This window comes from Chiloscyllium plagiosum, unplaced genomic scaffold, assembly GCF_037043375.1.
Source record: "Chiloscyllium plagiosum isolate Xiang-an unplaced genomic scaffold, Cpla_swu_hap1 HiC_scaffold_25, whole genome shotgun sequence".
Lineage (NCBI taxonomy): Eukaryota > Metazoa > Chordata > Chondrichthyes > Orectolobiformes > Hemiscylliidae > Chiloscyllium > Chiloscyllium plagiosum.
The window spans coordinates 37,610,992-37,636,194 of record NW_028270163.1 but is presented as its reverse complement, the minus strand read 5'-3'; the positions used below and the strand labels follow the sequence as shown (position 1 = coordinate 37,636,194).

The following is a 25,203-nucleotide window of genomic DNA, read 5'->3' as shown; positions in this document are numbered from 1 at the left end:
TCCCACATGGGAGGCTGGTCCAAAAGGTAAGAGCTCATGGGATCCAAGGCAACTTGGCAAACTGGATTCAAAAATTGGCTTGAAAGTAGGAAGCAAAGTGCGATGGTGGAGGGGTATGTTTGTGAAAGGAAGCCTGTGATCAGTGGAGAACCACAGGGATTGGTGCTGAGAGCCTTGTTGTTTGCTATGTATATTAACAACCTGGATCTGAATGCAGAAAAGATAACTAGTAAGTCTGAGGATAATATGAAAATTGGTGATGCTGTTGATAGTGAAGAAGATGGTATTAGGCTTCATGCTGATATTGATCAGCTGGTATATTAGGCTACAGTCTGATATTGATCAGCTGGTAAATTGGACAGAGCAATGCCAGATGTAGTTTAATCCCGGTAAGTGTGAGGTGATGCATTTTGGGAGGTCTAATAAGGAAAGAATATACACAATGTATGGTGGGTCCCTAGAGAGTACTGAGGAACAAAGGGACTGTGATGTCCAAGTCCATAGATTCCTGAAAGTGTTGGCACAGGTAGACAGGGTGGTGAAGAAGGCATGTGGACGTAGAATACAGGAGAAAGGAAATGTTGTTACAACTTTATAAGACATTATTTAGGCTACAGATGGAATTCTGTGTGCAGTGCTGGTCACCACACTATTGGAAGGGCATGTTTGCACAGGAGAGGGTGCACAGAATATTCACCAGGATGTTGCCTTGGATGCAAAGTCACAGTTATGATAAGAGACTGGATAGGTTGGGTTTGTTTTCCCTGGAGCAAAAGAGCCTGAGGGCAAGTCTGATTGAGGCATACAAAGTGTTGAGAGGAATAGATAAGGTAGATCGTGAGAATTTTGTCCCCACGGCAGATGTGACTAAGACCAGAGGCATAAGTTTAATAGTGGGCCTGAAGTGGTGGGCCAAAGGGCCTGTTTCCATGCTGTTTGATTGCATGATTCTCTGATTCTTGGACAGACTTCTTACCTCCCACCTCCTTAGTTAAAGAAGGCAGATCACCAACTTTCCCTGGAAGACAGTTAGGGACAGGCAATAAAAGCTGGCACAGCCAGCAACACGCACATCCCATGAACACACATAAACAAGGAAAACCTTTTTCTGTACAGTTCAGTATATTTAATATGTTTGACTATAGGTCCATCTCAAAACAATATTGTCAATCAATTGCCTGGCCAGTTGCTCTCCTGGCTGGAGGGAACATGGAGATTGACTTGAAAGGGAAATTTCAGGTCCAGCTCCACATATCCACAGGGATTACTTTACCTATCACTGTACCGGGAGTGGAGCGATTATCAGCAGCATTATAAGTCTCTGATATCTACCTGAGTTGGCTTCCCAGACCACTTCCAGAGCTGTCGAGCTGGGAGAAAGGAGGAGATTTTCGGGCGATTTTCCACTGATGGTAATCTCTGTCTCTTTGATAACTCCTTGGCCTTTTGAAGTCGGAATTCTTCCTGTCTTTTTAATTTGATCTTATTCGCAGGCATCACAGACTTGACTGAGAAGGAGGGTGGCGACATTTTTGGCTCTGTTTGTCGTGGGTCTGACGGGGTCAGCATTGCAGGCACAGGGTGTGTCATACAAGTCTGCAGCAAGACTGTAGAATCATCATCAGAGCTATAGGATGAATCGTCATTGTCCGATGAACACAAGCTGGAAGTGGAGGTAGAACCAGATGTTGAAGATGATGACGATGCAGAAGATGATGAAGAGACAGACAGCCTAGTCATAAATCTCGATGTGACACTCTGTTGCAAGTTTCTATTTTCTTCCTCATCATAAGAGTACGAACTATGGCTGTCAGTGTCACAATCCATGCCAAACTCTGACTGACCAGCGTACTCATTCATTGCTAAGCTCATAGGAAGGTTCTGAAGTTGAGCATGCTTTCCTTTCAGAAGTTCGATCCTTCTGTTTCGCTCCTTGCTCAACTGGGAGTAGCCAGCAGCAATTTTTCCTCCAAATTCCTTCTCGCTCATGAGCAAGGCTTTTCCATTTTTTGTTTTCGGAGATGTCACGCCTTCGTGATCTAGTTTAACCAGATATTCTGCTCCTGTTTTTCTTTTACCACCTTTTGGAACTGATACATCCATTTTTTCCACTCTTCTGTACTTTAGGGCCTTAGGATTTGGTGCAAGACTTGAACTGCTTCCAAAGGAAGCAAAGGTGTTGGCAATGCTGCTGAAAGAGTCGACTTCAAAGCCGCCACTAAAAATTGGAGGAGGAAGGCCTTGCACTGGAAGGAACCGTTCTTTACCCTTCATTCTCTTTGTGCTGCCATTCAATTGAAACAGGTTTTCTAAAGCAGTCGTACTCTTACTGGAATTCCTTTTCTTTGTCTGGATGATCCCTGGCCAATTTATTAGTACATCTGTCTTTTTACTGAGCATGTGCCCTGCTTTCAGCAACGTTGAAACTTCGGTATTCAAAACTCCTTTACCTTTTTGCAAAGGAAAACAGCAAACAATTACTCTTGTATAATTTCAATTGAGAATCAAATAATATTATTGCAAGGCAATCAATCATCCCTCTATATAAATGACAGTCGTGGAAATCTCTAGATAGATAACTGTTTTGTAAAAAGTTACTATTGAATATTCATGTTCCTTATGCTAAACAATTCCTGCAATTATTTATAGATCTGCTAAGCCCTGATAAATAGGCCTTGCATGTACAAGCTTCATTTCACTGAGTTGCTTTTATCACTTGTATAAAATATTGTGAGGCATTTAATATTATGAAATGCTCGTTTGAACACCTGTTAAGAGGGTGGTAACTAGTTCACCAGTTTATTGGTCAGAAACAGACAACTGTCCCTTTAACACTTGATACAGTTTAGGGTAAAAGATTTCCAATGAGTAGTTGCTCATACAATACAGGTTCTAATGGCTGTAAGCAGCAAGTTATCAGTGAAGTCCAGATACCCTTACATCTACTGTTAAATCCATAACAAAGACAGTGATTGTTTACATATGTAGTAAATATACCTTTTAGAACACAAAAAACCCAAATACTTTTTACTTCTTTGTTGTTGAACGACTACAGTCTGAACCTCAGACCAAAGTACACAGTTTTGGTTCCAACATGTGTGGAAAGCATAAACAGGATACAGGTATATTCCATTTTAAGGAATGGATATATTCCTGGAAACCATTCTTTAAATCAAAACAACTTATTTCAAAGCAAGATTTCCCATGTCAATATATATCAGGAGACACTTTACTAACTCAAGGGTTTCAGCCCCAAATGTAACACAGACATGAAATAAACAAATTACAGCATAATTAAATCTTCTACATTCACAGTGACATAATAAAGAACTGAAAATAACACGCCTTGATTCCCAATTGTTCTAAATGAATATTATGAAATATATCCTTCAATCTGTGTGCCCTATTTTTGTGAGATCAATATGCTTTTCACTCACTCATGCTCATTTGGTTCATACTGTCAAAAGATCCTAAACCATTCCTCCAGTTTGTATCAGCAACTTGTAGCCCACATGATGACACAGAGGAGTTGACGACTTCGTCAGACTATCACTACACTATTAATCCAGAGATCCAGTTAGTGTTCTGAGGACCTGGGTTCAAATCTGCCATGATAGATGGTGGGGATTCAATTCAATTCAAAAAAAGTCTGGAATTAAAAGTTTAATGATGAAATCACCATTGATTGTTGCAGGGGAAACCCATCTAGTTTACTAATGTCTTTTAGGGAAGGAAACTGTCATCTTACATGGTCTGGGTTATGTGACTCCAGACTCCAGACTCTTAACTAACCCCTGGGCAATTAGGGATGGGCAATAAATGCTGTCCCTTGAATGAATAAAAGACAAGTGCACAACTCAGCAGTTGTACAGGCTCTCCACAATGGAGTGTTTGAGATCTAAAAATATACTGGAGAGACTGAAGCAGAGGAGGTTAAGTGGTTATAGTCATAGAGTCATAAAGATGTACAGCATGGAAACAGACCCTTCGGTCCAACTCATCCATGCTGACCAGATATCCCAACCCAATCTAATCCCGCCTGGCAGCACCCGGCCCATATCTCTCCAAACCCTTCCTATTCATATACCCATCCAAATGCCTCTTAAATGTTGCAATTGTACCAGCCTCCACCACTTCCTCTGGCAGCTCATTCCATACACGTACCACCCTCTGTGTGAAACATTTGCCCTGTAGGTCTCTTTTACATCTTTCCCCTCTCACCTTAAATCTATGCCCTCTAGTTCTGAACTCCCCAACCCCAGGGAAAAGACTTTGCCTATTTACACAATCCTTGCCCCTCATAATTCTGTAAACCTCTATAAGGTCACCCCTCAGCCTCTGACGCTCCAGGGAAAACAGCCCCAGCCTGTTCAGCCTCTCCCTATAGCTCAAATCCTCCAACCCTGGCAACATCCTTGTACATCTTTTCTGAACCCTTTCAAGTTTCACAACATTTTTCCGATAGGAAGGAGACCAGAATTGCACGCAATATTCCAACAGTGGCCCAACCAATGTCCTGTACAGCCGCAACATGACCTCCCAACTCCTGTACTCAATACTCTGACCAATAAAGGAAAGAATACCAAACGCCTTCTTCACTATCCTATCTACCTGCGACTCCACTTTCAAGGAGCTATGAACCTGCACTCTAGGGTCTCTTTGTTCTATAAAATCATGAGGGGCACAGATAAGGGTAATAACAAGGATCTTCTCCCTAGAGTGAGGAAGTTCAAAACTAGGGGCATACTTTTAAGGTGAGAGGAGAAAGTTTTACATAAGACATGAGTGGCAATTTTGTTTTATACACAGTGGTTCATGTGTGGAATGAATTGCTAGAGAAAGTCATGGATGTAGGTACAGTTACAACACTTAAAAGACATTTGGAGAAGTACATGAATAGGGAAGGTGTGGAGGGATTAGGTAGGTGAGATTAGTTTAGTTTGGGAACATGGTTGGCATGGACTAGTTAGACCAAAGGGACTGTTTCAATACTGTATGACCCTATGACGGGTTTCCTCGATCTAACTTTCCTCCTGGTCTAGGACAAACAGTTGAGAAGAGAGGATCAATTGCAAGATTTGGGGGTGGATTTAAAATAGGGAGAGGTAAATCTAAGCTGATGGTTCCAGAGTTTGGAAACCACGCCTTCCTAACCGGAAATGATAGAGACAGTTACAAAAACTAACGCAACTGCTTCCCAACGTCTTCAGACTGAAGTTGATACTAGTTCAAACAAACCAATTGGGAGTAAATATTTTAACTATTTAATAACAAAATTACTCTATTTGAGACATGTAAACTGTGACAGAGCTACGTTTGTTATGCAAAAGCCATAGTGAAGTGGTGATTCTGTGACACTGTTTGGCACACGGACATGTGAGAAGGACAATGGGAACCTGATGAGTACTGATATTCTTTTCATGGTAAGTCACAATACAGGAGTGAGAACTTGTCAAAATGTTTAAATATATAGTAAAACTACATGCGAACAATTATGGGGCTGAGTAAGAAGTTAAAGACAACTGCACAATTCTTTTGAGGATTAACTTGGTGACTGAACAGTTAAAATTGCCAATGGTATTTACCAAAAGCCTGGAGCTGACAAAGTTAAAAATATCAACTGCTCTCCTGATTAGACAACAAGGGCACTCTACTGATGTTGGTGGGATCCTTCTTTAGCCCATGTGCATCCAGCTCTTAGTGATGGTATTGGGACTTTAATTTGTGTGGCTGGTACCCGTGTCAGGAGGGCAGTAGTGAGAAGAGGTTTTCTCTGGAATATCCTGGATTGAGTTAGAAGGGGCCCAAAAATATTTTAAAAGAATTTTAAATATTATTTCCTTGTTGTGCCTGGATGAATAGGATCACTTTTCCAGGACTCAAGTTTACCACCTAATGATTCTCCTCATACAGATCATCCCCGCCCTGTTGTTATGGCCCTGCACTGATCCCAATACTCGTCTCATGTTGCCAGGTGGATTAGTTGATGGGCTCACTCAACCTTGCTCTGTTCCCAGCACCTCCACCAGTCAATGGCAGGAGTTAAAACACTCTAAGCTTCATTTCCAAAACTATGGGTGAGTTTCTAATGGCACTCCTGCCAACAATTGGTTTAGAGTTAAAATCTGGGCCTGGGCAGCCTACATCAGATCATAAGGAGTCATTCGTGCAAAGAAGTGTAGCATTGTGTGTCTTTCAATAACTGGCAGTACAGCCTGTGTCTGTTCTGGAAAGAAAGTGAAGAAACTGTTTTGTTTGTACTGCAAATAAACCCGATTTGTTAGCTTTAATTCTTATTCTGTGCTCTGCTTGGCAAAGTGAGAGAAAAAAATTTAATGGGGGCATATCCTGGAACAGGGTAGGACTTGCCTGCTTTGCATGAATCACAATGGGAGGGAAGTACTAAACAATTATCATGGGACTTAACATTGTGTTACTATGCACATACTGAGCACAGCTGTGAGTTGCAACTGTCTGTTTTTGTGATGTCATTGTAAAAGCGTTGCTATTCTATTGTCCAACATCATTTATTGAAGGCCATTGCGAGCCCACATCAATTGATGGACAACAGTGGGAACTATTCTTCATGTATAACAGCACCTTTGCCAATTGAATGCCACATTTAAAAGTATAAGATCCCTTTAACCATTCAATTAAATTTGCTTTCCTATGTGAAAACTGAAAGTGCATTTAATATTGCACCATTCTTTCATGGCTTTTTTTACAGGCACTACTGTTTTTGCCTGTTTGTTGCTCTTAGCTACTTTGGCGTGAAGAAGTGAGTGTAGGAGTGGCTATTCCCTTCTGTTGTACATTCAAGCCAACTTCCTCTTGCAACCTTGACTTAATTTACATTTATTGCAATTGCTTGACTGATGAAAAAGCCTTGCTGTATACACAGAGTCAAAGTGAAGCTTTGCAGAGCTGTCTGCATAAACTGAACACTATCTGCTATCCTGGCCAATGCAATGAAGTGAATCATGCACACTGCCAGAAGAAGATTTGTTACTTCCTTCCCCACAATGATTTTGTCAGGTCTGTTGTCCGATTTGATCCCACTCCAATGTAGAAACCCCAGCACATTACCAGCTCTTTGTTTACGTACTAGTTCCGTTGTAATCTGACTTGTGCTGGCACTGTAATAACTTTACAAAATTCATCCAATAGCCAAACTCATGTGTTGCTCAATGCATAGAAGTGGCAACTTTTTTCTTCTGAACTACTTTGAACTTAGTAATTTATCTATGTTTGATTTTCTGATACTGTGATTCTGTGATAATAAGTAAGTAATACATATCATAATATTATCACCTTAACTGGTAGCAGAACTTAAATGTTAACAGGAAAGTGTGATTGTGCTTCAAAATGTATCCAAGCTTTTGAACAAACGTAGGTAACTATGAGAAGGATTTGGTTACATTTTAGCTACTATCAAATTTTCTCTTCCAGAGGATTGGGTGGCGCAATAGATTAAATACAGGTGTTTTACCTTAGGCAGCTGAGTTCAAATCCGGGCTAGAAGGATGAGATGAAAATCTCCTCTGACTGTTGTAAGAGTCTTACACAAAATGCTTCAGTCTAGTTTCTAAAGGTGAATGGCCTGCAGCACACCCCTGTTCGTAATTTGGCAATCCCATACAGATGTAGTGAAACAAAATCTTCTGCTAAGGTAGCGGGCTCTTTATTCTGCATCTGAGCAGGCTACGTTTGTCTTAGAGTTGCTTCATCTGACTCCTTATGCCATAAATGAGAAAGTACTTTATGGTAATATTTCTCACTTGCATTAGTGCAGAAAATTGCATATACACATGTGTAAGAGTTGATCTTGTGTAAAATACCCCTATTATATTTTTGGCCTAACACCTTGTAATTTTCTTATGCATAGTGCGAGTCGCTGTTAGTCTTTTATGGATCAAAACCTGAAAAGTTCAGAAGCAAAGTATAATTCTGAAGACATTGATGTTTTGATTTCATTGTTAATGTATAAATAAATGAAGATGGATGCTGGTAAATAAATGCTCAAAATGTTTCTATATTTATATTTTGTTTTATTTAGCCAAGTTATTAAAGTGATCTGTTTATGAGTAAAAATTATTATGAATTATTTTGTATTACTACTTTTTACTGTTTTCAAAACAACAACCATTATTATGTCAAAGTCAAAAATATGTGAACCCCTTGAAAACTTTTCAACAATTTGGAAGGAGGGCCATATCAGACTCAAAACAGTCACTCTCCAGATACTGCCAGACCTGCTGCATTTCTCTAGCATTCTCTGTTTTTATTTCAGATCTCCACTATCTACAGTATTGTGCTTTTATTATTTTCTTTATTACTTTTGCCTAAAAAGACTGGTCTCATAAATTCAACTTATACATGAGCATATATGGTATTTGAACTTTGTCTTTCAGTTTCCTTTCAACATCAATAATACCAACTGATCCTCTGTTGCATAGGACCCATATCTACTGGATGTTTGATACAGAGAATCTCTTGCCATGCGTACTGATGCAATTTCCTTGATGAAAATAAATTCATTGATCTGTTCTCAATGAACTTCAGAGTTTGTCCACAAATTTCACACTTTGTAAAACAATTTTCAAAACCCCACTGCAGCAAATCAAGGGTCAGAATGTTTTGTTAAGAAGAGATTCTTTCTGTTTGTGGCAATTAATGAAGAAATTGTGCTGACAATCCAGGTTCCTCACAACCCACAGTATCGATAAATTACACAAATAAGGAAAATGGAAAGAACTCACCCCTCTTGAAAATATTGTGGTATTGCTGCAGCATTAAATTATCAATGTGTCTGCTGACTCCCTGGATCTGACAATAGTGCTGATTGTACATAATCATTGCCAATTGTTTCTAACTGCACATATCTACGCATATGTGCAATATTAAACTGATTTTTAAAAATTAAAATAAAATTGCTACTTTGTTCAACACTATTTTTCTTACCTGATGTACTCTTTTCTTTCATTATTAGGTATTTGTCATTCTTTGTTTAAATATCTCTACAGGAAATACTGCTGTTACTCTGCTTGATCCTGGGTGTCTGCAAACATAACTTTAATTTGCAGTGTTACAATTAGATTCATGCTGAGTAAAGATAAACTCACCAGCTTTCCCTTTTACTGAAGTCTTCTTGCCACAGTTTTTGCTTAATTCTGAAGAATTTTTCCCATTCAATGTGTGATTCTGGCTGCTTTCTGCAATTTCTCGCTTCTCACTGGGCAACTTCCTAACCCGGAGTCTCCCATTAGATACCAGCAGTGCAGGGGAAGGCTCTGTACCTGTACATGGAAGATAAACATCAACAAGTTGGTTTTTTTTGACACGTTGCTTTTAATACTTCAAGTCTTCTGCCTAACTATGGAAACTTAAATTCAAGATCATTGGAGTTTAATGTAGTGTTCTTCTTCAATCTAAACATAAATCACTGTACAAGTTCTGTCTTATGCATAAATCTGATGTATTTGTTTAAATAAGCCTAGTATATTTTTTTGGAAATCCAGTACCTTAATCACATTACTACCTAAACAACCTTGGAAATCCAATACTTAAAAAATCTAAGCAACCCAATTTAGTCTAGTACCCACACTAACCTGGAATACTACGTTAAATGTCCAAACTGACAACATTTCAGACCCATATCCACAAACGGAGCTATTCAGATTCAAAAGCTGATCCATGCTGCCAATGGGAAGGGATCACCATGGAAATTGGCCTCAGGCTTCCTTGGAGTCTCGGGGGAAATCAGCCATGTTTCTTGGTCCAAATCATCATCTATTGTACCCCGCTTGATAATCTAACCATAAGGACAGCACTAGGCTTTGTAATGATGGATATCAAGCTGATATGCATGGCTTAGACTGCTACTTGGTCACCAACTACATGGATGCCCAGGACCCATGAAACCCTAGTCCAGCAAGGAACTAATGTGTTGGAGGAGGAAGGGAGTTGGGGTAGACAAAACTCAAAAAGAAATTCACGTTCAGATTAGAAAGAAGAGGATTATTTATCAACTTTATTAACTAGTATACATTATTATAATATTTTAATATTATTGCTGTACTAAGCAAACATGATTTCAACAGCTTAGAAGTACATGATAGATTTTTATATCCTTCTATTAACAGCTTTTTTATCAATATTTTGACAAGCAGGAATAATTACGTCACTGGAGAGTGGGATACGGTAATCATTTGCTCAGTCGAATAAGACATAAAACTCATACACATGCTTGTGGGTATTAATGAATTATGGCTCCTTACTCTTCTCAGAGAGTCACTCATTCACTGCTAGTATCTACATTATGGTCTACAAAGTATACTTGGGTGTCTTTCAAAGATATAGTAAAGGACTAGATTGGGTTGGGATATCTGGTCGGTATAGACGGATTGGACTGAAAGGTCTGTTTCCATGCTGTACATCTCTATGACTCTAAAGGCTAGCATAATGATTGAGTGATGGAACAAATCACTGAGCCACATAGCTTGGGGAGGCCTCAGATACAATGCAACTTGTGGTATGTTCTGACTCACTTACCTCAGCCTGGATGATGGTAGTTGTTCTGAAATTATCATTGCTCCTTGAACTAGAGGAGAGATATCAGTTCCTGTTCCTAGCTAGTGGTCTGAGCTCATTTCTGGCTCTGCACATGTTTGGGTTCTGAGTGAAGAAATGGGTGATGCTCTGCTGTGCTGACATAGCCAGTCAGCGTTGACTGCTGTAGCTTATACATGAAAATTGGTTGCTGGGCAAGGAATCAAAGTGTGGCTGCCGCCTGTGAACTATCTCTGAGAGGAAAGGTTAACACTGCCAAGGAGGTGGGAATAACTTGCATAGTGACATGTCTTTAATGTGTTGATTTAGTCTTAATCTTAATGTTAATGTGACTTGCAGTATAAAATAATATTTTTACAAAGCACCCAAATAATTCTCAGCTGTCCTTGGGCTAGATTTGTGAAATAATAATATACATTTCCAATTTACAAAACATTGCCTTCAGAGTTAGATGTTTGGGAGATTTTCCAAGTTCAAAGATATAAATTGTATGTCAACATTCTACGATCAAATGACAGTATGACACCATTACTCACACTGGATTTTATAATCTGGAGGGAGGAGACGGATATTTGACAGAGAAATTCGCCCCACGTCACCATCATCAAACTCCACCGTGACAAAATCACTTGCATCCTCCTCTTCTTCCTCTTCACTGCTACTACCTGCTGGACAGAAAAGGATCAGGTGACATTCTGCTTATAGGGAGGATACAGACAATGAGGTGGCCACTTCGAGCATTGATGTTCTTTTCTTCTGTTGGTTCCTGGTTGTAAAATAAAATTACGTGCAGAATTTAAGACAAACAGTAACATTCACCGCCAATTCAAGTGTTTATATATGTGCAACATCTTAAAAATTAGCCATGCTATAATCATTTCAAAATTGCAGATTCCAGCATAGGAATTTTATAACTGTGTACATACTCAAATCAAGACTCCTACTGTGTCTACAATGTTGAGACAAACTAGTTAACATAAACGGTGTTCACTTAGAGGGAAAGCCATGTAAGTTAAGAATTTCTGGTGCATCAATTTTCCCTGGAACATAATATTTAATTTCAACACATATAAAAATTTATAATTCAAGTTTGCAAGGTGGTATTGTAATGCTAAAGCTACATCAGATCTCAGCACTACCTGAAGGAGAAGGAAATTTCATGGATGGATTGTACATTCAAAGACTGTCATTCTAGTTCTTAAATACTCTTTATAATTTCATTGCACAAAATACAAAGTCAAAAACTGACTCTCCCACTTACTGTAGGATTCTTTCCCTTCTGTAAAAACAGATTCTCTGCCTATGTATGCCTCTCATATATCTAGTTTAATGGATGTATAATACAATCTTGTTAAGGGCAACATTTGGCCATTCTTTAAAAATCCGTTAGCAGAATATCTTGCCATAGTCCAATGCAGTTTGTTGGATCTTGCTGTGTGTAAATTTGTAATTGAGTTTTCTAAATTTCAACAGTGACTAGAAATCAAATGTACTGATCTGGCTGTAAAACACTGAGGTACATCCTGAGGTCATGAAGCGTGCAATACAAATATAAGTCTTTACTCTTCCCCAAAATCACACAACATGTGATTCAGCACCTCAAATGAAGCATTTGACAAAATAGAGAACATACTGTTTTGGAAATACTGGACTTAATCTGGTATTGTACACATTTAAAAGTGATGGGGGCACATCCTCTAGGTCAGCAAAAATGAAAGGGTTTTTGTAGAGTAATTCAGTATTCAGTCAGTGCAGATATAACCTTTGACTGGAGAAACCAATCACTGTGGATTGGTGGCAAATTTACTAATATCCCTAAATACAAATGGATCGATCATTTGCTTGTGACCACTGTTACCTCAGGGTTGGTACAGCCGCTCGGACGCTCTGTTTGACAGTGATCAGTGTGCCGATATGGAACACAGCACTGACTTCCCATTCCAAAGGTCGCTGTCGCACAGCAACCTCTGAGGTCCACACAGAAGATGATTAGGGGAACACTGCTCAGAGCTCTACTTATATGCCAGTCTGATTATAAGGGACATTTTCAAGTTATAATACATGAAATGAATGCATTGATTACGGACTTAAGTTCATTTTTTAACCAATTGCAGCTATGTCACAGAACCAGCTAACTTTCTCCCATGTCCTCACCCAACCCCTACACACCAGCCCTTATCATCACATGGGCTGCTATTACACACTACCCATTGTTAGACATTAACAATCTCCATTAACAGCCATTCATTCTCCTAGGCTGACTGTTGTCCACTCCTTAGTCTATCCAACTGTTCTCTCTCTTTGGACTCTATCTTCACCTATTGTTTATTCCTTTTCCCCTTCCCCCTACACTATCTTCTGCATAAAAAAAAACTTTTTCTGAGCTACCATCAGTTCTGAGGAAGGATCACTGGATCCAAAATGGTAACTCTGCTTTCTCTCCACAGATGCGAGCAGACCTGCTGAATTTTTCAGCAATTTCTGTTTTTGTTTCTGCCTTCTAGAATCTGTCGTTCTTGCAATCTTTTACTGCATGCAATTACCTTTATCAAACTGAAAATGACCCCTGGACTAACCTGGAAGGAAATGCACTCTGTCACATGGTCTAAACAAGGAATGTACAACTTCACGTTTGGACAAATGATCAAATGTGGATTAAATTATTATGAAAGGTACAGGTAGCAATATAATTATCAAATATATGTCAAATATCTAACACCTGTTTTCAGCTGTATACTCTATCTGTGGGCTAGAAAACCTTTAGCTATTAAAAATCAACATCAATCTGAAATTTAGTCAAATAATACATAAAATGAGCATAATGATGCTACTAACTACTGGTCTAATCATCACACAATTGAGTATAAGCAGCGCCAGTTTTTGGTTTATTTTAAACAAGGTTGAACGATTATTACCTTTGATGAGCACTAGTGAAATATCTGCGCAATTGCACTAGCCTCTCAACCAGAGGGTGACACATTTGAAATCTCCATTACAACATTCTAACAAAACAATATCGACTTTGTGTGCTTTTCTCTAAAACACAAGATGAAGTGATATATTTTATTAGGACATATCGCAGAGGAGAGGAGAAACTTAATATATTAGGATAGAAATTAGTTTCACCCACTTTCAGGGGTGGAATCAATGGCCTTAGCAAAGAGACCTAAGCCTGGGCCAAAGCTAGGCCCTGAGCCCTATTAAACCCAAAGATGTGCAGGTTAGGTGAATTAGCTACGCTAAATTGTCCATAGTGTTAGGTACATTAGTCAGGGGTAAATGTAGGGGAATGGATCTGGGTGGGCTGCTCTTCGGAGGGTCGGTGTGGACTTATTGGGCCGAAGGGCCTATTTCCATACTGTAGGTAATCTAATCTAATCTAATCTAATCTAATTGTTTTCCGTATAAGTGTCACCAGTGGAGCATCATACTTAGTTTTGAGAAGCAAGGACAGAGGTAACAGGAGGGAGGTAAGGAAGGATAGGAGAGAGGGAATAGGATTGGAGAGAAGGAAAAGGGAAATGGAGGGCAGGGGAGGATGAAAGGAAGTAAAGGTGTGATGTAAGGTGATGATTTATATATAATGTCATTTATTTTAGAACTTGGTTTTGAACCAGTGGCATGTGGGTTTGGTCTGTCTGTGCAGGACTTTAATGATTAACTTGCACATATTTCTGTAGCCATGGTGATTTTTTTAAAAGTAGAAGAGAGAGACATCCTAAAGAGTAATAAAGTTTTGTTTTCATTATTGAGTTTTATGAGCAAACAGTGTAAACGAGTGTGTATTAGGTTTCAGGTAGAAGGTTCTGAAATTTCTTTTTGACTTAGGGGAAACACCCACAACTTGGCAAAAACCCTTTTGGTTTCAGGGTTTTGGCACAAGCTGTGTATGAAAAATAGTTGCTTCTGAAGAAAAATAATGTTAATTAATTTGAAATTCCCAGACTAGAAATATTTGGTTGAAACCCTGAAAGGATTATTTGAAGCTGAGAAAGTCTAATCCTATTAGTATGAGGATTCAAAAAATAGGCTATCAGATTCTCAAGATGGGAAATTGAGGCTATAGTTAAATGAAATATTATAGGTGTGAAAAAGAAGGGAATTCTCACTGGTGTGAATATTATAAAAGTGTGCATTTGGAATTACTCTGTGTTTTGAAATCTTTAAACCGGTGTTATGTGTGAATAGTTTGGTTGATTCTATTTTATAGAACAAAGAAAGTTTACAGCCCAGAAACAGGCCCTTCAGCCCTCCAAGCCTGAGCCGATCCAACTGTACTGTCTAAACCTGTTGAGCAATTCCTAAGCATCTGTATCCCTCTACTCCCCACCTACTCATGCATTTATCCAGATGCATCTTAAATGAATCTACCGTGCCTGCCTCTAACACCTCTGCTGGCAACACATTTCAAATGCCCACCACCCTCTGTGTGAAGTACTTGCCACATGTATTCCCCTTAAACTTTCCACCTCTCACCTTGAAAACATGACCTCTTGGTATTGAATCGTTCACCCTGGGAAAAAAATTTGTCTCTATCCACCCTGTCTATACTCTTCATGATTTTATAAACCTCAATCAGGTCCTCCCTCAATCTCCTTTTATCTAATGAAAATAAACCTAATCTACTCAGCCTTTCTTCATAGCTAACACCTTCCATACCAGGCAACATCCTCGTAAAATTTCTCTGCACCCTCTCCAAAGCGTCCACATCCTTTTGGTAATGTGGCGACCACAACTGTACACTAAATGCAGCCGAACGAATGTCTTGTACAATGTTAACATGACTTGCCAGCTCTTATACTCAATACCCCATCCAATAAAGGCAAGCATACCATATGCCTTCCTGACCACCCTATCCACCTGTGCAGCACTCCCAGACCTCTCTGCCCATCAACTTTTCCCAAGGCTCTTCTGTTCATTGTATAATTTGCTGGAGAATTAGTCTTGGCCTAAATGCATCACCTCACATTTGTCTGGATTGAAATCCATCTGCCACTTTTCTGCACAACTCTCCAGTCTATCTATATCCTCCTGTATTCTCTGACAGTCCCTTATGCTTTCTGCCACCAATCTTCGTGTCATCTGCAAACTTGCTGATCATACCAACATGCCCTCTTCCAGATCATTTATGTATATCACAAACAACAGTGGCCCCAATACTGACCCCTGTGGAACACCACTGGTCACCTTTCTCCACTTCGAGAAACTTCCTTCAACTACTACTCTCTGTCTCCTGTTGCTCAACCAGTTCTTTATCCACCTAACTAGAACACCCTGCACACCATGTGACTTCACTTTCACCATTCGTCTACCATGGGGAACCTTATCAAACGCCTTACTAAACTCCATGTATATGACATCAACGGCCCTTCCTTCATCTATCAACTTGGTCACTTCCACGAAGAACTCTATTAAGTTGATAAGGTACGATCTCCCCTGCACAAAACCATGTTGCCTATCACTGATAAGCCCATTCTTTTCTAAATATAAATAGATCCTATCCCTCAGTCCCTTCTCCAGCAACTTTCCCACCTCCAATATCAGGCTCACTGGTCTGTAGTTACCAGGAATATCCCTACTACCCTTCTTGTACAGGGGCACAACATGAGCAACCTTCCAGTCCTCCGGCACCTCACCTGTATTTAAGGATGCCACAAAGGTATCTGTCAGGACCCCAGCTATTTCCTCTCTTGCCTCCCTCAGCAACCTGGGATAGATCCCATCCGGTCCTGGGGATTTGTCCACCTTAATAACCTCTAGCACACCCAACACATCTTCCCTACTTATGTCAACGTGACCCAGACTAATCAAACGTCTCCCTCTAATCTCAACATTCATCATGTTCCTCTCCTCAGTGAACACTGATTCAAAGTAATCATTCAGAATCTCACCCATTCTCTCAGGTTCGACACACAGCCTTCCTTCGTTATCCTTTAGTGGACCAATCCTTTCTCTAGTTACCCGCTTGCTTCTTATATAAGAATAAAATGCTTTGGGATTCTCCTTAATTCTGCTCGCTAAAGCTATTTCATGACCCCTTTTAGCCCACTTGATAACTCGTTTAAGACTTGCCCTACTCTTCAGATATTCTTCCAGGGCCTGTTCTGTTCTTAGCTGCCTAGACCATATGTATGTTTTCCTTTTCCTCTTGGCTAGTCGTACAATTTCTCCTGTCAGCCATGGTTCATGTCTTCATTATCTTCATTCATTTTGTGTAATCAACTTTATTGTTAAAGCCAAACCTGTAAAATTGCAGTGAGAGAGCACTTCATTAAAACCAAAAATAACAACACAATTTGATCTATCAAGCCAGATTTCTGCCTGGGATCTGAACTTGTCCAGTAACAACATCTGAGTCGAGAGTGTGGTGGTGGAAAAGCATAGCAGGTCAGGCAGCATCCGAGGAGCAGGAGAATCGATGTTTCGGGCATAAGCCCTTCATCAGAAATGAAGGACTTCCTGATGAAGGGCTTCTACCTGAAACGTCGATTCTCCTGCTCCTCGGATGCTGCCTGACCTGTTGTGCTTTTTCAGCACCACACTCTTGACTCTGATCTCCAGCATCTGCAGTCCTCACGTTCCATCACTAACAAATCACCTGGGATCATAACAAAGGAAAGGATAGACAAGGAGGGGAAGGGAAAAATGTGAGGAAGGAAAAGGAGGAGGGTAGAGACAGAGGGAAGGAGGTAGACAAAGGAATGTTATACTTATATAACACCTTTCTCAACCAACACTGCAAAAGTACTTTATAGCCAATTTAGCTTTTTGGAATGTGTGGTTACTGTTGTAATAGACAAAGCCTTCAAGCTACACAAACAGTAATGTGATATTGACCAGATAATGTTTATTTGTGATTGAGGAATAAATACTGGCCAACACACCAGCAATAACTTCCTTTCCCTTTGAATTTGTGCTGCGGGGTCTTTCACATCCACCTTAGACTGCAGTAGTTGTTTCAGTTCAATGTATTACCTTCAAGACAGCACCACTGATCATGGAACAGTCTTTCATTGGAACTGCACTAGAGTGTCAGTTGACATTTCTGTGCTCAAGTATTGCCATGGGCTGAAGTTACTTGTCATTTTTTTAATAGCCCAAAGTTAACACCTAGGAATGGGCCTACAGCAGACAACTGCAAGGACTGTCAAGGACTGCCGCCATTCCTGATTCCATATGAAGCTTTGTAAAAACTAGTGTGTAGTTGGCAAATGTCTCTTCCGCTGAGCTCTGCCAAATTTCTGATGGGAACCTAAAATGGATACTAGATGCCTCATGAAGGGACACCTGGTTTGGCAGATGCCAGCTGATGCCTGAAAATTGATGCAATTGAACTTAATTCTGATGCAAGGTCACAACCTGAAATATTAACTCTTTGTGTCTCTCTCTATTGATGCTGGTCAATTGGCTGAGTATTTCCAGCATTTTCCATTTTCATGCTGATTTCAGAGTAGACTCAAACATCCTTGGATTACAACAGTATTGCTGTCCAAAACGTGACCTCATCGTATTCCACAGGCACAGCAAGGTCCAATTGCTGTCTCTTTACCTTTTAGATTACCCAAGATTGAATAATCCTCCCGACAGCTAATTATGGCCATCATGGAGGTACCTGTGACCTTTGTCATCGGTTGTACAGAAGGCTGTGTGTCATACCTAATGAGAAGAAGAACGAACTGTTGACTAAGTGTGAGGTGTTTTCTTTAAAAAAACAATTGTAAGAGGCTGCAAATACCTGCCTGTCTGAACTACTACTACTCTTATTACAGCCAAAAGTCCTGAGTCAGAGGGAGTTAATTGCACAACTTCCCACTAGGCTTTGATAAACGACATCTGGATCTTGCACTCCCCAGTCACATTCGACCTTGGAGCTCGTCAGTGACGGATATGACCAGTCTGTTCTCATCTCAAACATTCATACCAGCGGCATTTCTCTCCACTTCACTCCAATATTATCAACATCCATCACCCCTCTCTCAATGTGAGTAGGAGCATCATTTACACAGCTTGCAATATTCAGCTTGCTCCACAAATCCATCACCTTAATGGAGTACTAATTCAAATTTAAATGTTTGTGCAGTGGCTGTGGAAGTGGCCTTCGGTAGATAATTATATGATATTGTTTTTTTCTGCTGACAATTGTAGCAAAGCCACATAACTGACCCATGGCTCCCCTTATCTCTTGGTGAAATATCCCAGTTAACCAGATCCGCTCTTTATCCTTTTTTATTACTGATCAAATGTGCTTGATTTCATGTTGCACTATATCCCCAGCACAGTTTGTGAGCAAGGCCATGGATTCATCTGCAGTTCTCAGCAAAAAAACAGACAAATCACAGACTACATGTTCTAAAATACCTATTAAAAAAAATCAAATCAACAAATAGAAATGTCGCAACAGGAATAGGGCACTTAGGCCCTTGAGCTGTTTCGCTATTCCATTCAAATCATGGATAATCTATTAATCAAATTCACTAACTCCCTATTTGCACCCAAGTGCTCAATACCTCTTGCTTTCAGTCACGAAAGGTGTAACTGATCCAGCAACATTTTGGGTAGAGAGTTCCAATTTTCCATTTCCCTTTCTCTGGCAAAGTGTTTCCTCATATTATTCCTAAACAGCCTGGTTCTAATTTTAAGACCATGCCTTATTCTGGGTTCCTGCAGCAGAGGAAATCATTCCTGTGTACATACTGAAGCTCTTAACCATTTTACACACTTCAATTAGATCACCCTTTAATCTTCTAAACTTAACAGAATGCAAAGCAAGAAATTGCAACCTGTTCTCATAATTTAACCCTTTAGGTGACAGTATCATGCTGATTTCTACACTGCACATTGTGAAACTAATAAATCCTTTGTGGCAATGACCTGCCTGAACCTAAACAAAATACACTATTGTGACCAGCACTCTGCACAACTGAACATACATTTCTGTACATTCCAATCCTTTTGAGGTAGAAGCTCAATATTCCCATTGAGATGGTTGACCACATTTTGCATGTGTTCTAGGTTTTTGTGATTTATATAAGGCCACTCAAATTGATGGTCACCCAAATCTCATGTTCCTCCTCAGTTCCTAGTCTTTGCCCAGTAAGGAGATATTCCAATTTATCTTGTTTGCATCTAGTTAATAAGCTTACACTTCCTCGCACTGAGCTCCATCTGCTATAACTTTGTTCACATTTCTATGTCCATCTCTAACTTCCTGTTCCTGTCTACACCAGGTATTGCAACCTGCACTCAGATACATACATCTTTTAATTTTTTCATCCAAGTGGATTGATTTACATTCTGTTAGTTGAAGGCCTTGAGTACAAAGTCAGAAACCACACAACACCAGGTTATAGTCCAACAGGTTTATTTGAAATCACAAGCTTTCCGAGCGTTGCTCCTTTGTCAGGTGATGAAGGGGCTGTGTTCCAAAAGCTTGTGATTCCAAATAGACCTGTTGGACTATAACCTGGTATCATCTGGCTTCTGACTATGTCTACCTCAGTCCAACACCGGCACCTCCAAATCATGGTCCCTAGCACAGCCGATGGAGAATATTACTTGACATCACTAGCCTTCGGAAGTTCCTCTAACCTTAACTTCCATCCCCTATTTCAATAATTACCAATCATGTCACAAAGTTACTTACAATTCTATGCCCATGAATGAAGTGGAGAATGCATACACAATGGTGGAAGCTGATTTACTTGGAATAACATATAAATTATTGTGGTTAGTTACAAATGGACAGAAAAGGAGTAACAATGACTTGCCTCAATTCCACAGCACCATGGTGAAACCATACCTGGAATAATGTGTACAAATCTCCTTGCCTAAGGCCGGACATATTTTCTTGAGAGGAGAGTGAAGTGGAAGGTCCCTAGGCTGATGAGTGGAATGGCAGGACTATCCAATGAGGAGAGTTTCAAAAGACTGGGCTTGCATTTGCTGGAGTTTAGAAAATGAGATGGGATCTTATTTTAACTTACAGAATTCTTAAAAGGATGGACAGGTGGATTCAGAAAGAATGTGCCACAGGCTGGAAGAGTCTAGAACCAAGTGACACAGTCTTAGGATTTTGGATTGAGTCAAGAATGAATGTCTTCACGCAGAATTCTCTCCCCTGGAGGGTTCTGGAAGCTCAATTAAAAAATACATTCAAAATAGGGGTGATACACTTTTAGTTAGTAATGAATTCAAGGGATATGGAGATCTTGCAAGAAAATGATATTAAAGTAGCCATGATCTCGAATAGTGGAGCAGCCTTGATGGGCTGAATGGTTTACTCCTGCTCCTATTCACCTAAACATGGAACGTGGTCCATGAAACACCCACCAAAGTCCTGGAAATCCATGTAGCCTAAATTGAATTTGCATTATTCCATTCCTATTCTTTTTTTCTAGTCACAAATATATGGTTACTGCCAACACCAATGCAGTGCATAATGAACTGACCATACGATGTATATCCAGAATAAATCACAAACTAGGGTAGACATTTTGATCAATGAAACATGGTTAAGATGCCTGTGTATGTGAGCTAATTTTACATGAAGTGTTTTTACCTGCATTAAAATTGGCTCCTGTGGGGTGATCATTTTGAGTGCATTGAGTATTTGCACATGAACTTTGTGATCTTCTGTTGGGTTTATGTTAGGATGCATCTTGAGCCTATTTCTATTTCATACTGAACTGAAAGATCAGTTTGTCTCATTTATACATTAATTTAAAAAAGCCCAATTACCCCAATTTGATCCACTCAAGGTGCTGCTTCCACTTATCTTTAATTAAATAGGACTGTGTTTGGCTCTTTCCAGTCGTTTCAGAAATGGTATCTCAGTTCCATTGCAGATTGATTTCTACTCAAGTGGTTGGTCATACAAACGTGATACAGAATTCCATGCTGAGCCAATTACGATTTCCTTAATTTAACTGGGAATGTTGCAGTTCTGATTGTGTCTAACAATCACTGTCAAGCTGGGTCATCAATCTGAGCTCAGTCTCACTTTGCCACACTGAGTTACAGTCCAGTTACTCCAGGAAAGAGCGTTGCATTGAGCCAGGATTTTCCTAAGCTGTTCATTTCCCCGTCAGCTTCAGCAAGAAAAGAAATGGATCCAGCTGAGGTCAGTAAAGTGCTGGAAATGCTTCCTGTAGATTTTGTAGTCGTTCAGTTGGAACTTTTAATGTACATCCTTTGTGATCAAGAAAGCCTAATTGTACTGCTAATGCTGGTGGAATAAATATGAGACATTCTGGGCTAACATTAATAGCAGCAGCTGTTCATTGCCATCCCCTTAATTAGTTGTGATTTTGTTAGCCTAAAGTTTGTGCATTTGAAGCATTTTTTCAATAGTAGTTTTTTTTTCTACTCTGTTCTGATGCATAGCCTACACGTTCAAGGTGTAATATATACATGCTATTGTTTGTTGGTTTTGTAGCCTGTGGCTCACTTTGTAACAAATCAGTGTCAAAACAATAATTTAAAAATCAGATCCTTTTTGCTCAATGTTATCAACATTACTGGCAGCTTTGTTATCGTAGGCTGCAAAGTTTATTGCATTTTTTGGGGGGAAGATATCATAGTCTTCCTGGGTTCAGTCCAAGTAATTATTGATGAGAAAAATGACAGCTCATTTTTAATGAGGCCTGAGGCCCAATTTCTGGAAGCTTTGGGCCCCCTAGACAAGCCGTCATTCAAGGTAAAGTTACCATAACCTCACCAGACCATAGAGCTGCTGTCTCATTACAGAGAGATGACTGCTGGTGATTTTAACCTGAGAGTCACCACACTTCAGACAAGGGGTGAAGCTAAGAAGAGTCCTTCACAATAACCTCAGCTGGTGCAGGAACTGAACCCATGCAGTTGGTATTGCAAGCTGACATAATTTTTGAGGCTGCTCACAATAAAATGGTTTGCTGACTTTAGGGAACTGTCCTGACATTAGAGCTTCCTTACGATCACCATGGAATATAATTTTGCTAATGTTTCTCTGTATGACACATGAGCAAATCAAAAACTGTTCCCTTACTGACAGTAAATTCTGATGTTCTCTCTGTGTACCATCTGTGTCCTTGAGGCACATTCGAAAATAGTTGGATTTTCACTGGTTGGCAGAATATTAATGATGCCCGGCTGTTAAATTGGACCACTCATCCCACAGGGTTACCTGTATGTCCATCCCACAGTTTCAAATCTGTCTTGGAACATTTAGAACACTGGATTAATACTGATAGAGGAGACAAGTGTACGTGCGGACTCATTTTTCCCTTTATCCCAATGATGATCTGAAAGCTCTTTGGAATTGCTGTAAGACCAGCATTTGTCAAAACTGACTTATAAAATACATTGAAAGACAAGACATAACATGTGCAATCCAATTGCAGAAATTACCAGTCAGAATGCTGACAATGTGCAGTGACATCTGAAATCAAAAAGACATCCTAAACTAACTGCAAGAAGCTGGAGATTTATTCCTTTCCTACTCACTCCAATAGATCTAAGAATTTCAACAGGAAACACTGAAGTGCTGCAATATTAAAAAAGCAAATGTCAAACTATTCCATGAAATTCAGTGGCATTACCATTCCTGAATCGCCCACTATCAACATCCTGGGGATTACCATTGACCAGAAACTAAATTGGACTCACCGTATAAACACAGTGGCTACAAGAGCAGGTCAGAGCCTGGGAATTCTGCACTGAGTAACTTCCAAACTGACTCCCAAAGCCAGTCCACCATCTACAAGACAAAAGTCTGGAGTGTGATTGAAAATTCTCCACTTGCCCGGATGAGTGCAGCTCAAGTGACACCATTCAGGACAAAGCAGTCCCGATGGAGTTGGGCATGACATCTTCCACCTTCAACATTCACTCCTTTCACCATCGATGCACAGTAGCAGCCAAGTGTACTATCTACAAGATACATTGCAGTATCTCACAGCAGTAGGCAGTGATGCCCATATTCCATCAATGAATAAAACAAATCCTAATTGATGTATCGTCCACTGTAATTAAAAAGCTCATGTTTGAATTTACTATCTATTAGCTTTATATTTGCAATTGGGAAGTAAACTCGCTGCAGTTGAATTAAAATTCTATTCCAAATATGAGATTCCAAAGATGATTTGTTTTCAATCAATATACATCTTGCACTTTAGTTTTCACATTCAATTTGCTCTGGTCAATTTGAGAAAAAAGTCTTTTGTAACAAAGGCTGAGATGAGGAGAGAAGGGAGTCATTCATCTCACTAGTCACACATGGAACAACTCTGCACTGAACATCCATCCTAGACTAATGACATGCTCGGTTACTTTCACACCACATACCTATGGCTGCTCTGTGGAAACCTTTTGTGGACTTGCACCTCTAAATGTTACACTGTAGGAGAGCAATCACACAACAGCGAGTGTTCCAAAGTCTCTCCCATTCTCCGGTGATGAGTGGGTCCATCCATTTAATTTGTCTTTGGGACTGATTGTAACTGACAACAGGATGAACATGGTGAAGGTCATGCAGAAGAACAACTATAATAACATGTGTGATTTTGCACATAAACTAAATCTTGCTGTCACTTCTGCACTTAGAAACACTGGTCTTCATGCAGCACTCTAACCAATACTCGTAGTGTTTTCAATTATTTCTACAGATCAGAGAAATGTGAGGAGTGCTTAGGCAGCTTCAAATTCAACAATACTCCTTTGCTTAACCCCAGACAAACTATTCAAACTGATTGTCATTTTTAGGTGCTTATGAAGTGAAACTGATCTTGAGCTACATGCCATTGCTATTCTCCATAACACTGTTAAGTCCATGTCCTCACCCCTCCTATCTCTGCAGTGTACTCTGATTCCACAAGTTTCAACAATTTCTGTGCTCTTCCAACTCCATCCTCTTGTACATTTCTAATTTTAATCTGTCCACCATTGATGGCCATGTCTTCAGTCTCCCAGAAGTCCTTCCCTAAGCAGTGCCATCTTTCTTCCTCTCTCCTCCTTGTTGAAGCTCCTGACACCTTCCCTGTCTGATCATGCTTTCGGTTAGTTGCATTAATGCCATCTTCTGAGTTTGGTCTCAAATGCTGTGTGATAGCGTGCCTATGATGTTGGGATGTTTCAATAAGTTAAAGTTGATATATGAATGCAAGTTATTGCTGCTGGTTACTGCTCATCATTTTTCTTCAGGAGTTACATGGTGATGTGATTGGAACCATTCTTAAATTTGTCAATGTCAAGAAAAGGTACATGAGGTTGGAAACTCAGACCAAATCGATAGCTTGTAATTTATTGTAGACAAGTCAGGGGAGTGAACTCCAGTGTAGCAGACATGCTCTAATTTGGACAAATCATGTAGAAAAGCAACTTTGACTCAGAAACTCAGGCAGTTTACCCAGTGAATGTTCCAGATCAAGCAAGAGGATACTGGGGCAGAAAGGTAACAGCTCATTGGTAGTTAAAGGTGGACAGTGTAGGTGGCAAAAAGGGAAAACAAATGGTTGCTTTAGGTTGAACATTAAGTACAAAGTGATCATGAAGGTCCCAGTATGCATGAGAGTGTCGTGTGTGGCTTTTGCTTTCATACAATTCTCAGGATAATAACATCCTGTAGCCAGTGGGGGGGAATAGCTAAGAGAATGAAAG

General features: G+C 39.9%; 1 protein-coding gene across 6 annotated transcripts in view; it reads right to left on the bottom strand.

The window, feature by feature from the left end:
- bahcc1b (BAH domain and coiled-coil containing 1b) overlaps positions 1-25,203 on the bottom strand; it is a 248,990-nt gene that overhangs the window by 9,813 nt on the left and 213,974 nt on the right. For 4 of the 6 annotated variants that reach the window (XM_043714770.2, XM_043714769.2, XM_043714774.2 and 1 more), the window contains exons 25-27: positions 11,106-11,237; positions 9,123-9,296; positions 1,333-2,450 (exon numbers count right to left, since the gene is read on the bottom strand). In XM_043714770.2, coding sequence (XP_043570705.2) covers positions 1,333-2,450; positions 9,123-9,296; positions 11,106-11,237 — 1,424 coding nt within the window. The remainder of the gene's footprint in view (positions 1-1,332; positions 2,451-9,122; positions 9,297-11,105; positions 11,238-25,203) is intronic. The other 2 variants (XM_043714772.2, XM_088000616.1) reach the window with 1 other exon arrangement.